Source organism: Anolis sagrei, chromosome 1, assembly GCF_037176765.1.
Source record: "Anolis sagrei isolate rAnoSag1 chromosome 1, rAnoSag1.mat, whole genome shotgun sequence".
Classification (NCBI taxonomy): domain Eukaryota; kingdom Metazoa; phylum Chordata; class Lepidosauria; order Squamata; family Dactyloidae; genus Anolis; species Anolis sagrei.
Window position 1 is genome coordinate 213730134 of NC_090021.1, and position 13140 is coordinate 213743273.

Below are 13140 nucleotides of genomic sequence, written 5' to 3' on the forward strand. Positions count from 1 at the left end.
TGCCCACCATTGCCAGATGGCTGCCAAGGAGGCCCTCTCAGAGCTGGAGAAGGGAGGAAGCAGACGGGCAGTGGTCCCAGCGACACCTAAGCAATGCCAGTATCCCACATAAAGGAGGGTTAGACCTGAAAGAAAGGCTTGGACACTGGAAGAAGGAGCACACAACAATTTAAAAGATAGGCAGATGGCGCCATACTATTAGCAGAAAACAGGAGACATCTACACTTTGGAATTAATGCAGTTTCACATCACTTTAACTCCCATGCCTCATTGCTATGGAATTATGGGGACTTTAGTTTGGGAGAGGCAATCTTTGGCCAAAAAAAAAAGTCTAGTTTATAGTCCTTGTACAACTTCGACCCTCTAGAAGTCAATAGCACTGAGCCATGGCACTTAAAGAGCTGCCAAACTGCACTAAGTCTAAAGAATATGTCAGGTTTTGGACTTCAACTCCTACAATCGGCTGTTAGGAATTATGGGAGCTGAAGTCCAAAAGCCTGAAGAGTCGAATTCCCCGGAAAATAGTAGTGTCTTCTCGCGATAGTTGGAAAGAACGCAAGGCAGGAGGGAGTAGGGATGACTGGGGGGGGAGGAATCCTCCCCGCGTGACGTCATGGCCAGCGCGTGCTCGACGTGCCCGGAAGCCGCGCGGACAGGCACGAGGCTTGGAAAGCCCCTGGCGCTGCTTAGTGGGCGTGGCGTGGCGTGTGTCAGGGTTAGCCGGGGCTTGCCATGTAGTACGGAAGCCTGTAAGGGACGAAAAGAGTGAAAGGGTTGCTTTTTTTTCTTCTCCCCTTCCCCTCCTCCTCCTTCTCTCCCTGTGGGCAAGTTTATTGCAGGAAGTGGCAAAATGCCCGGCGTTGCCGCCCGTAAGAATCAGGAGCGGAAGAGGGAGAACGCCATGGAGCAGCCGGCAGCTGATGTGGGTCTCTGGGAAGCGGAGAGGGCGGGCTGGGTAGGACCAGGCCTCTTCGCGGGGGGGGGGGGGTCTTCTGAGGCTCCCCGAGGGATGAGGCCTGGTCCAGAAGGGCTCCCTGGTCCTTTTTTTTCTTTTCCCCTCAGACTTATTTGAGGAGAAGCCGATGAAATGGGGGTTGCACTGGGGAATTAATGCTGGCATGGGCAAACTTGGGCCCTCCCTCCAGGTGCATTTGACACCACTTCAGCTGCCTTGGCCTAATGCTGTGGAGTCCTGGGAGTTGTAGTTCGGCGAGGCACCAGCACTCTCTGGCAGAGGCGGCTAAACACTACAACTCCCAGGATTCCATAGCATTGGGCCATGGCAGTTGAAGTGGTGTCCAAATGCTTGAATTCTACCATGTAGATGCACCCCAGGTTTTTGATTGTGGAGCCATCCTATCGTATCTTACGCAGCGCTGAAAATTTCTATAGACATGAACTGGAGAAAAGAAACATAACAGATTGAGTGTCCCTTATCCATGTTTTCTGAAATGCCCACATGGGTGGCTGAGTGTCCAATGGTTGAGTGTCCACATACTTTATTTCATACACAATGTTATTAATATTGTGGGGAAATGCCATTCCTTTAGACCAGGGGTCCTCAAACCTTTTAAGGTCACAGTCCCTCAAACCGTTGGAGGGCCAGATTATAATTCGATAAAAACATGAATGAATTCCTATGCACATTGCACATATCTTATTTGTAGTGCAAAAAACACTTAAAACAATAAATAATTAAAATGAAGAACAATTTTAATAAATATAAACTTTATTAGTATTTCAATGGGAAGTGTGGACCTGCTTTTGGCTGATGAGATAGGATTGTTGTTGTTGTGTGTTTTCAAGTAATTTCAGACTTAGGTTGACCCTGAGCAAGGGCCAGGTAAATGACCTTGGGGGGCCATATCCGGCCCCCAGGTCTTCGTTTTAGGACCCCTGCTTTAGACTGTGTAAGTTATATATGAAACTTTAAATTAATTTTGTATTGATTCGGGTCCCATCTCCAAGGTTCCTCATTGTGTAAAGGTAAAGGTTTCCCCTTGACATTAAGTCTAGTTGTGTCCGACTCTTGGGGTTGGTGCTCATCTCCATTTCTAAGCCAAAGAGCCAGCGTTGTTCACAGACGCCTCCTATGTCATGTGGCCACTGTTATCTTTCCGCCAAAACGGTACCTATTGATTTACTCACATTTCAAACTTCTGGGTTGGAAGAAGCTGGGCTATCAACAGAAGCTCACTCCGTCCCACAGATTTGAATTGTCAGCCTTCTGCAGCTTAGCAGTTTAACCCGATGTACCACCGCTGCCCTCCTCATTTTGTATTTATATGCAAATACAAGGGTATATATCTCCAAAAACCAAAACACATCTGGTCCCAAGTATTTTGGATAAGGGATATTCAATCTGTGTATCTCAGGGCCCTTCCAGACAGACTCTATTCCTCAGGATCTGATCCCAGGTCGTCTGCTTTAAACGGGAATATATGACTCCATCTGAACATGAGAAAGAACTTCCTGACTGTGAGAGCTATTCAGCAGTGGAACTCTCTGCCCCGGAGTGTGGTGGAGGCTCCTTCTTTGGAGGTTTTTTTTACAGAGGCTAGATGGCCATCTGTCAGGGGTGCTTTGGATGCAATATTCCTGCTTCTTGGCAGGGGGGTTGGACTGGATGGCCCATGAGGTCTCTTCTAACTCTATGATTCTATGAATCCATACTGCTAGATATTCTGGGATAAACCGAAAACATGGGATTAGATGCTGGAATATAGGGCCTGTGTGGAAGGGCTCTCACAGGAAGCTTATTAACGTGATAATACAGCAAAGGAATAGAGGACACATCCCTCGTGCTGTGCCATGTAGAAGCTGAGATAACAGACCAGGGATATGGCTTCCTTATGTAATAAGCCATGTTAGTAAAATATATCATCAATTTCGGATTCAGGTCCTAAGACAGAATGGAACGAGCAGTCACTTCTGACATTTTGCTGTTTTCATGAGCTCTGGATACTGTTGCCTTTTCTTTCTTACACGTCTTAAATTGAAACAAATTGCTAATTGTTTTTTGTATTAAGAGGGCAATTCTACTGTGACAAAGCCTTTGTTCTGCAGACTAATGCTTACACTAAGAGATCACAGAAGTCTGTTGCAGGAGATTTGCTTCATAGGGAAGATAGGTATAACATATATAGGAGGTCCATGCATTAGCTAGCTTATTGCACCTAGCAAAGTTCTCATGTTCTGTTCTTCCCACATTAACTCATTCACTCCTATGAAAAGAAACTTGTTTCATTTTCCCATTTGTTGTCCTTCTTTCTTTTAAAAACATGCGTGCTGTAACTTAAGACTCCACCTAAACTGTTTCATTTTTTTTAAAAAAATCATAGAATCATAGAGTTGAAAGAAACTGCAACCGATTTTCCTGCTTCTTGGCAGGGGTTTGGACTGGATGGCTTATGAGGTCTCTTCCAACTATGATTCTATGATTCAGTCTACCCCATTCCACCATGGAGGTACTCACATCCAAAGTACTGGTCGACATATGGCCACCCAGCCTCTGTTTAAAAACTTCCAGAGATCATAAATCTTAAATAAACCAGCAATTTTATTCTCTCTCTTTATATATATATATATATATATATATATATATATATACATACATATACACACACACATACATATATATATATATAGAAAGAGAAAGGGGGGATATAAATATGTAAACAATAGTCTTAATTCTTTAATGAGGAAAACAGAATTAAATAGTTTTTAGTTCTAGCTCTTTTGGTCCAGAGTTGCTTCTCATAATTAATTCCCCATGAGTCAGTGTTGTATCACCTCTGCTTGTGTATATAGACATTTTTATATAGCACTATCACTTGCCATACTTTCTTATTATTTACCATCAAGCTGGCATTGTTTTATGGTGATCTATGAATAAAAGACCACTAGACACCTAGTTTTCAATAGCCCAGGTGAGGTTTTGCGAACTTGGTACTGAAACTTCCTTAATTGAATCTGTTTATCTATGGACCCTTCCACACAGCCAAATAACCCAGAATATTGTTTTGATATTATATTGTTTTGCTGCTTATTTACATTGGTTCTGTATTTTACGTTATTTTATTTTCTGATTTTCTGTTGTGTTTTTGTGTTATATTGTGTTTACTGTATTGATGGGCATAGCCTCATGTAAGCTGCCCTGAGTCCCCTCGGGGAGATAGTGGCGGGGTATATATAAAGTTTTTTTTATTATTATTATATTAATATCAAGGCAGAAAATCCCACAATATCTGCTTTGAACTGGGTTATCTAAGTCCACACCGCCACACCGTCGACTACGATCTAATGATTCACCGTCTTGCCATGTCCGGAGTTCGTGGTCAGGCCCTCAATTGGTTCGACTCATTTCTCCGGAACCGGAGTCAACGCGTGGACTACATGAATCAAGTCTCCGATAGATCCCCCCTCCTATGTGGGGTCCCCCAAGGTGCAATTCTCTCTCCTCTTCTCTTCAACGTCTACGTTAGACCCCTTGCTAGTTTGGCTCGGAGTTTTGGCCTGGACTGCTACCAATATGCAGACGATACCCAACTCCTTCTGCGTCTGGAGCCTGGAGCAACGTCAATTCCAGACAATTTCACCCTATGTCTGGAAGCTCTGTCAAACTGGCTATGTGCTAGCAGACTGAAGGTGAACCCGGCGAAGACTGATATTCTCTGGCATGGCCGCCCGGCAGGTCTGACTCCTCCATTACCCACCTTCTATGGTGCCGCCCTGTCTCCATCGACCACTGTTAAGAGCTTAGGTGTCATCCTGGATTCACAGCTGACAGTGGAAGCTCAGGTTGCTGCTGCCAGCAAACAGGCCTTTTTCCATCTACGACAAGCGAGGCAACTGGCACCCTACCTATCTGACGAGGCTCTGGCAACTGTCATCCATGCCATGGTCACGTCTAGGCTGGACTATTGCAACGCCCTGTATGTGGGCCTTCCGATGTCTACGACCTGAAACCTTCGTATTGTTCAAAATGCGGCAGCCAGGTTACTCACAAGAACGCCCATGAAATGCCATATAACACCAGTGCTGCAACTTTTACATTGGCTTCCAACTGAGTACCGTGGCCTGTATAAGATGCTAGTTCTGACCTTTAAAACTCTTTACAGCCAGGGTCCATCGTACCTTAGGGACCGCCTCTCCTTCTCCCATCATTGGAGGTCGCAACGACCAGCCCAACGTGACTTACTCCATATACCGGGTCCTAGAGAAGTGCACTTGGAAAGGACCAGGCTTTTTCTATTTCTGCCCCTGCCTTGTGGAATTCCTTGCCGCCCTACATGAGAGCCATGCGTGACTTAGGGCCTTTTACTCTCGCACTTAAGACCTGGCTTTTTACTAGAGCATTCGATCTCTGTTGATTTTTAATTTTTGTATGTATGTATTTTATCTTTTGTAATTTAGCTGTAAATTGCCTGGAGCATTCTCGGATGGAGGGCGATTAATAAGTTATTAAATGATGATGATGATATATTCCAGTCCAAAGCAGATAACGTGGGATTTTATTCAGCTCTGTGGAAGGGGCCTATATTGTGGTCTTCCTTTTCTCCTACTCTATTCAAATTTTAACTTAATTGTCTTTCTGATGAATTGTGTTATCTCTTTCTCTGTTTCTATTGTTGAGATAGCCTTGAGTTGTTCTTGGACCCGTTTGTCTTTTTTAGCAGTCCATATCTGTAACTTTCTTAACTGTCCTGATTTCATAACCATGAATAGAAATCAATAATACCATAGCATGGATGAACCTGACTTTAGTATTTAATGATATATCTTTATGCTTGAGGCTCTTATCTAATTCTTTCACAGTTGGCTTTCCAACTGATTTCCATTTTGATTTTTTGACTGAGGAAAGGCGTAGAAATGTATAACTATCCTGATGTCTTCATCCTCTGCTTTAAATTTACATAAATAATTCATGATCAATTATTTTTGTTTTCTTAATTTTCCGTTGAATTTCTCATTTTACACGTTCTTCCTCAGTTTTTATCAATAGTTCTTCCAGGTCTTTGCTATTTTCAGCAAGTAATATGGTATCTAGATGATGTCCTGTTTCTCAATTTTCCCTCCTCTTTAGTCCAGGTGTTATCCTGTTTTTGTATGATATGTGTACAAATTAAAACAAGAAGGGATAAAATGTAGATTTGCCTGATCTCTCAATTCATTGGAGACCACTCTTGTTTCTCTATATTCTGTCCTGGATATTGGTTACATATCAAGACAGTCAAATATTGAAGCACACTGATTTCTTTTAGAGATATCTGTAATTATCCATGATATATATACTGTACAACTGAATGTCTTGCTGTGATCTATAAAGCACAGGCTGATTTTATTCTGAAATTCTTTAATAAGCTCCATTAGCCAATGTATGTTTTTCTTATGATCCCAGATGCTTATAACTTTTTGAATCCATCTTGAACATCTGGCATTTCTCACTCCACATAATTATTATTCAAATTCAAATTGGCAATCACTCTGAAATGAATTATAATTAAACAGAGTGAGGAACAGAGCACCGTTATTGGTAGTGACTTCTAATGTTCATATCTATATTTGGGAAATTATTTTAATGCAATATTCAATTCTCTTATCTGGATGATAATAGTTGCAACTAAAGCCTGTGCCACTACTACTGATGCTCATAGTTACAAGATTTTTGAGTTGCCAGATTAGGAAAGGGCACAATTTAAATTAATGACCTCATCAGATACGAGCTTGGGAAGGGAAAAGAAATACTGCTGTGCTATCCTGTTATTTGTGGTATTAGTATAATATTTTTCTTTTCGTAATAAAATTCGACTGTATCACCATCCTGCAGTTGTATTCCCACTGTTATAAATATTTGTTGTTTCTCAACCTAATTGCCTCCTGTTTACACAAGTTGCTTACTTTAATGTTATTATTCAGGTTTAAACATCCCTTTTGTGATTTCACATTGTTCTCTTAACAAGGAAATCTGTTTATGCTTCAATATTAAATTATTGTTTTCTTTCTTTGCCTTTTATGTTGTCATGCTTTCCATCACATATGACTTCCTGTCCTTTCCACATTCCAAATATCTTGTTGCACTGTTATATCCTCAGTGATAGTATCACTGCTTTTCTTTTGCATTATTTTAAAGATCTCTCTGCATCTTAATTTCCATTTCTACACTTCCAATTTTTTTCATTCCCCATTCCTAGTTTTTTTCCATCCTTATTGAGTTATGTAACAGTATACAAGGATTTTGCAATCACATTCACATACTAAAAGATCTTCTCATAGGTGTGTCAGCAATGTGGCTTATTAAGACTCCATTTACACTAACCATTTAATGCAGTTCAAAGCTAGCTCCAGATTGTGGTGGCAAGACAACAAATGCCCCTGAAATTTTGCAAAAGAAAGCCCTAATGCGCACCAGTGCTCTGGGGCTTGTGTAATCACCATCCAGGCCTCATACTAGCTGCAGTGAAGCCACTTTCTTCAATACCAATTTGAAACTGCATTAAATGTTGAGTGTAGATTTCCCCTAGACTGCAGAGAGTGGGTAGATTTGTCCCTTTATGCTGATCAGATCTTGCCTCATAATGACATTTGGCAATTTAGTTTTTCCTTATTGAGATACTGGGTTTCTTTAAAATTGGTAACCTGAAACTCATTAGATTAATAGGAAGTCACATGAAGGCTACAGTGAGGAAATATAGCCCTAATTCCAAGAACACATAGTTCCTTATATTCCCAAGTATTTGTGTACTTGTGCACCTGTCAAGTACATGCCTAAGTAAACAATATCCTTTTCATGGCTTGATGTCTGTTTGACAGATCAACTGGAAGTTGAATGTCTTAATCCAGTTCATCCCCAGAAAGAACTTTGTTTTCATATGCTTATAGCTCGTGCCAATATATGAATATATGATTGTATATATCTTATAATGATGATGTGGGGAAAACAGGGTGATTTTATATCTGTCAAAGGTTAAATCATTCTGTAATAAAAGAAAAATTGGGAAAAGTTGATTTCTAGGCTGTTGGTACTTGTCATGTATATTTTCCCTCAGTATATGTGTGAGAAGCGTTAACAAAAACTCAATGTCCTAAATCACATGTGGCTTGTTCACATGGATGACATTTCATCATATTATAATAAAAGATGTACATGTGCCTTTGTGCTTGCTGGGATGCAAATTTCTGTCTTGCACTCAGTTGCTGTTTATTTTCAGAGTTATGCTATAAGTTTACCTTTAGGCTGTATATTATGCTTTTGACACACAATTCCTTATGTAGAATATTGCCACACATGAAAAACTAACATTTTTCCTATTACTTTGAAGAAAAAGCTTTCAATACAATAATACCTCTTTTTCTTCTTTAGGACTATGCAAAGGAAAGATATGGAGTGTTGCCACTGATACAATCCCAGGACAAACCAGGTCAGTTTTGAATGTTTGGAAAGCACATGAAGCTTTGAGCCTTATATTTTTCAGAGGATTGTGAAACTATATTGAAACCAAACTTCTGTCATGTGTTTGATCTGAAAAAAGAGAAGACTTGGAAAAATTCATGCACGCTGAAAATTCGAGAAGTGCGTCAGAATTTTCTAAGGAAGTGAAATAAATGACCCGGTAACTTTTGTGATTGTTTGATTGATTGTTTCATTCTCTTTGCCTAGTGTAAAAAATGCATTGAGTTCTAGGCACAAATGTTTTATTGAGTTCAATGGCAGTTAGTGTCAGGGTGTTCACTACTGCCTAAACTCATGTTTTAATTGTTGGAAATATTCTAACTTGTTTTAACTGGTGAATGGACTATGTATATGTCTACTTGTGATTTGGACAAATATAAGTTACCATTCCTGGACTCTCAACTTATTTCCTCTGTTTTCTTAGTGGACGTGGATATGTCCATTATTGCTTATAATTTTACTTCAACTTGGTGAATTCTTATAAGCATGTACAGTTTTTGTATTTGTCCATAGCATATTTATCCATAGGGAAGTTACATTTTCTCTGCAATGATGCAAGTGTGCAGTTCTTGGCATCTACATTGAGCTGCATTTGCCAATTGGGACTGTAGAGAAGCAACCAATTGAGAGGTTTTGTTCTAGTACTGAGCAAAAAGGAATGGGGTAGAATAAAGATCCATTTTGCTGTAATGAATACTCATTATATATCATGTTAAAAAGAAAGTTGGAAAGAAGCTAAAGAGTGGTTTGGTAGGGAAGTATTTAAGTAGAGTAGTTTGAAAGGACTGAATTGCTATCGTGGCCTGGGAAGAAGGAGAGTATAGGTTCAGTACAAACATAAAAAGCCTCACCAGCCATGATTGCAAAATTGCTTTATCTGTTTGAAACCTCTTCACCACCTTTTTCAGTATGTTTCTCTTTACAGTGGTTCTCAGTCTGTGGGTCCCCAGGTGTTTTGGCCTACAACTCCCAGAAATCCTAGACACTTTTCAAGCAGGTAGGATTTCTGGGAGTTGAAGGCCAAAACACCTGGAGATCCACAGATTGAGAACCACTGCATTAAGAAGTCCTTTTTGACTTTTTTTTAATATGAACACTGCAGAAGTGAAAAATGATCAGTTGTCCTGTATCTGAACATGAATCCAAAGCATTTGTCATCTTGTTTTAATGAAAGCTGACCCATTATGGGTATAGTGGTTTTTAGAAGTTAACCTAATGTGCATTCTGGGTTATATCCATATTATAATTTATGGAAAGGTGTCTTTGTTATACACATCTGGACTGTATTGCAGCTTTCTAGCAATTTTAAATCAATGATACCTTTCTCTCTAAATAAAACTTTACAATTATGTCAGTTATTAGCAATGCTGGTATTTGAAATTAGCATGTAGAAATTGGAATTTTGTTTGCTTACAGGCCTCAGACTTTGGCTGGTCTTTCAACAGTGTAATTCTCAGTGGTCTCTTGAGTCAATCCCACAGTTGAGGTGGTTGTTGTTGTGTGCCTTCAAGTTACTGTACTTCCACCTTATTGGCAACCTAAAGTGGAACTTATCATGGGGTTTTCTTGGCAAGTTTTTTGCAGTTGGGATTTGCCTTTGCCTTCCTCTGAGAGCAGGACTTGGCCAAGTTCACCTAGTTAGTTTTCATGGCTGATTAAGGATTCAAATGCTGACTCAAACCATTACCCCACACTGGCTCTTACAGTTGAGGTACCTTCAATAGTATGGGCTTTTTTGTTTTCTGAGGCACCCAGGGCAATGCATTATTTGGGCAGACAGCTAGAGTGATGGTGGAGCAAGGTGTTTTATAATTTACTCAGATTGCTTTGTATCAGCATTCTCATTGTGGAGCTCGCTGTTCTGTGTTAGGCAGATAAGACCATGGCATTTCACTTGGCCTTTAGGTCACAAAATTAGAAGTGACTGTTCTAATTCTATTTATCTAGCGCAGTGGGGGCCGCGGTAACGCAGGAGGTTAAACTGCTAGCTGCAGGAAATCTGCTGCCTGGAAGGCCCACGATCTGTAGACATCTCTGATCGTGTTGCATGTCTGCATGGGACACCCTTTTACCTTCCCGCCAAGGCATTACCTATTGATTTACTTACATTGCATGCTTTTGCCAACCTAGCAGTTCAAAAGCAGTTCAAAAGTAAATCAATAGGTAACGCCTCAGCGGGAAGGTAAAAGGGTGTCCCATGCAGACATGCAACACGATCAGAGATGTCTACAGATAACAGACTCCTCAGCATGGAACATGGAAAAATTGAACAAGAGCACCTCCCCATGGCTGGACCTGCCTCCAGACACAGATGAAACGGGAAGGTCTTTACCTTTGTCTGTGTGTTGTATGTCGTTGTTGCTCTGTGTAATAGGCACTGAATGTTTCCCTTATCATCCTCATCATCATCATCGGATAGTATAGGGAAGGGTTAACATGCCTGTGGTGTTTGTTTTGTTGTTGGTACCCCTGTTAAGAAAATTTCACCTCACTTTCTGTCCCTGTGATAATTGGAATTTCAAAACTAACTAGGTCAGAACCTGTTTAGCTTTCAAGATCACAAGAGATCTGATACCTTCAAGGTACTGAATGTGTACTAAACACAGTATGTTTTAGTACAGTGGTTTTCAACCTGTGGGTCCCCAGATGTTTTGGCCTTCAACTCCCAGAAATCCTAACAGCTGATAAACTGGCTGGGATTTCTGGGAATTGTAGGTCAAAACACCTGGAGACCCATAGGCTGAAAACCACTGTCTTAGTAACTCTGCATACAACTTACTTAATTTAGGTATATGTGTACTATCTGTCAAACACTAGGATCCCCAAAGTGATGTACAATTGATAAAAAAAACACATTAAAATACTAAAAACATTTTAAAATTACAATCTCTTCTTCAAAAATAGTTGCAAAGTAACATACAATGACAAAACAACCAGAAGTGACAATGAAAGATTCACAGAACAGACATTGGATTGGAATGAGAGACCACTGAAGAATTAGAAGGTGAAATGCCTTAAGAGAAAAAGAGAAATTTAGTTGTCAAAAGAAATGCTGCTGTGCACAAAAGATTAGGCTTATCAGCAGTGGTTTTCAGCCAGCTGCAGCGTTAGTATTCTACAGGGCTGCCTCTCATAGAACACATGTTATTACAAATCTTTCTTTGTACTACTGAATATGATAGAATGCTAACATTGAAAACACTGCCTGTTTCTTGTGTTTGGAAAACCTAACATAAAATGAGATAAGTCAAGGATGGGTTTCCTCTAATTTGTTTAGACCTTCTCTGGAGAAGTGTGCCTCACATTGGTCTTGAACCATGACTCCCAACCTTTTTTGACCAGAGACCACTTTGACCAGGGACCACTCTCCAATATTAATACCAAAAGGGTTACAAATCAGTTTTTGGTTAACTTCAGATTTGGTTTGGTTATTTGGGGTGCTGATTCAGAAAATTGCATTGGATAGACCACATCAGCTCTAGTTCCTGATACAGAACATAGGCCATCCACTAGTCGCCATCTGCTTGCCCATAGAAAACCATATTTAATAATCTAGAGCTGATGTGGTAGTAGTAATCTTTCGTGGGTAATCAGCCTCTTCCCTCCTGACATCCTCATTGTCTCAGCAATATAAGAGGGTTTCGCAAGACCAGTCACTCTCATTGCCTTGTGGTTTCAAGGCAACGGTGTAGTAATGGTGAGGCCGCGGACCATATTTTTGTTCTTGTGGACCACTGGTGGTCCACAGCCCACAGGTGGGAACCACTGGTCTCAAATAACCTTCCTTCACTAATGGCAAAATAACTTTGCAGAGGTCTTTACTTTCTAACATGGTAATCATTGTAAAATTCCAGGTGTAAGTATCAGAATTATGTCACTCTGCATCTAATTGGTCCCCCCCCCCCCCACACACACACACACACAGTACCACTCTTCCCACCATCATTGGGAAAGGAGTAATGATAAGCCTGGAGAGATACATGCATTTGGGCCAGCCTGTGTTGTTGGGTTAGTCACACAAATATGAAATGTGCATGGGATGCACTTTGGAGATGGTGGATTCTGTATAGGAGTGCCTAAAGAGACTTGCTCACAATTTCTTCTTGAAATGTAACCTTTAGACTTTGTCCATGTGATCAAAGCCTTGTGTCCATGTCTCCTTAATGACAACTGACCACTAGTTCATTTTGTCCAATATTCCATTATTTGTTGCAGCCTCTCTAACACCTAAAGGATATTAATGAGGCAAGAGGTTAAAATACATTTTATAATGCCATTTCAGTTTATCTCTAACTTGTATGAGATTTCATTATGCCCTTTGTCTAACCACTGAATAATGTGTTCTGGGCTTTTATTCTTATGGAAATCGTATGCTTTTAACCATAGATTTATTCAAGTCCAGTTGAAAAATCAATGGGACTCCTTCCAAACCACATTTAAATTAAGAGCCCCCAGTGTATTCTAAAGTATATGTAGTTTAGGAGGGAAGGGAGTATTCTGAGATGTTTGTGAGAAGGGTGGGATGCACTGAAAAAGCATGCATGAGTTTTGTGTATTCCTCTCTTTCCCTAGCTCTGCTTCAAAGGGGTTCACGAGGCTCTAAAGCACATTTTTAGCATCCTCAAGTGGTGAAAGAAAATTTGGCAAAAAATCAGTGCCTCAGTCTCTTCCTCTGCTGTAAGCACAAC

At 40.5% G+C, this 13140-nt stretch overlaps 1 protein-coding gene across 1 annotated transcript in view; it reads left to right on the forward strand.

Annotated features, from left to right (window-relative positions):
* Window positions 1-658: 658 nt before the first annotated feature.
* The window catches only part of DARS1 (aspartyl-tRNA synthetase 1), a 53420-nt gene continuing 40938 nt past the window's right edge, over window positions 659-13140 (forward strand). Inside the window, exons 1-2 of the mRNA XM_060776053.2 lie at window positions 659-922; window positions 8363-8420. Of these exons, the coding sequence (XP_060632036.2) occupies window positions 851-922; window positions 8363-8420 (130 nt within the window). The 5' untranslated portion in view covers window positions 659-850. The remainder of the gene's footprint in view (window positions 923-8362; window positions 8421-13140) is intronic.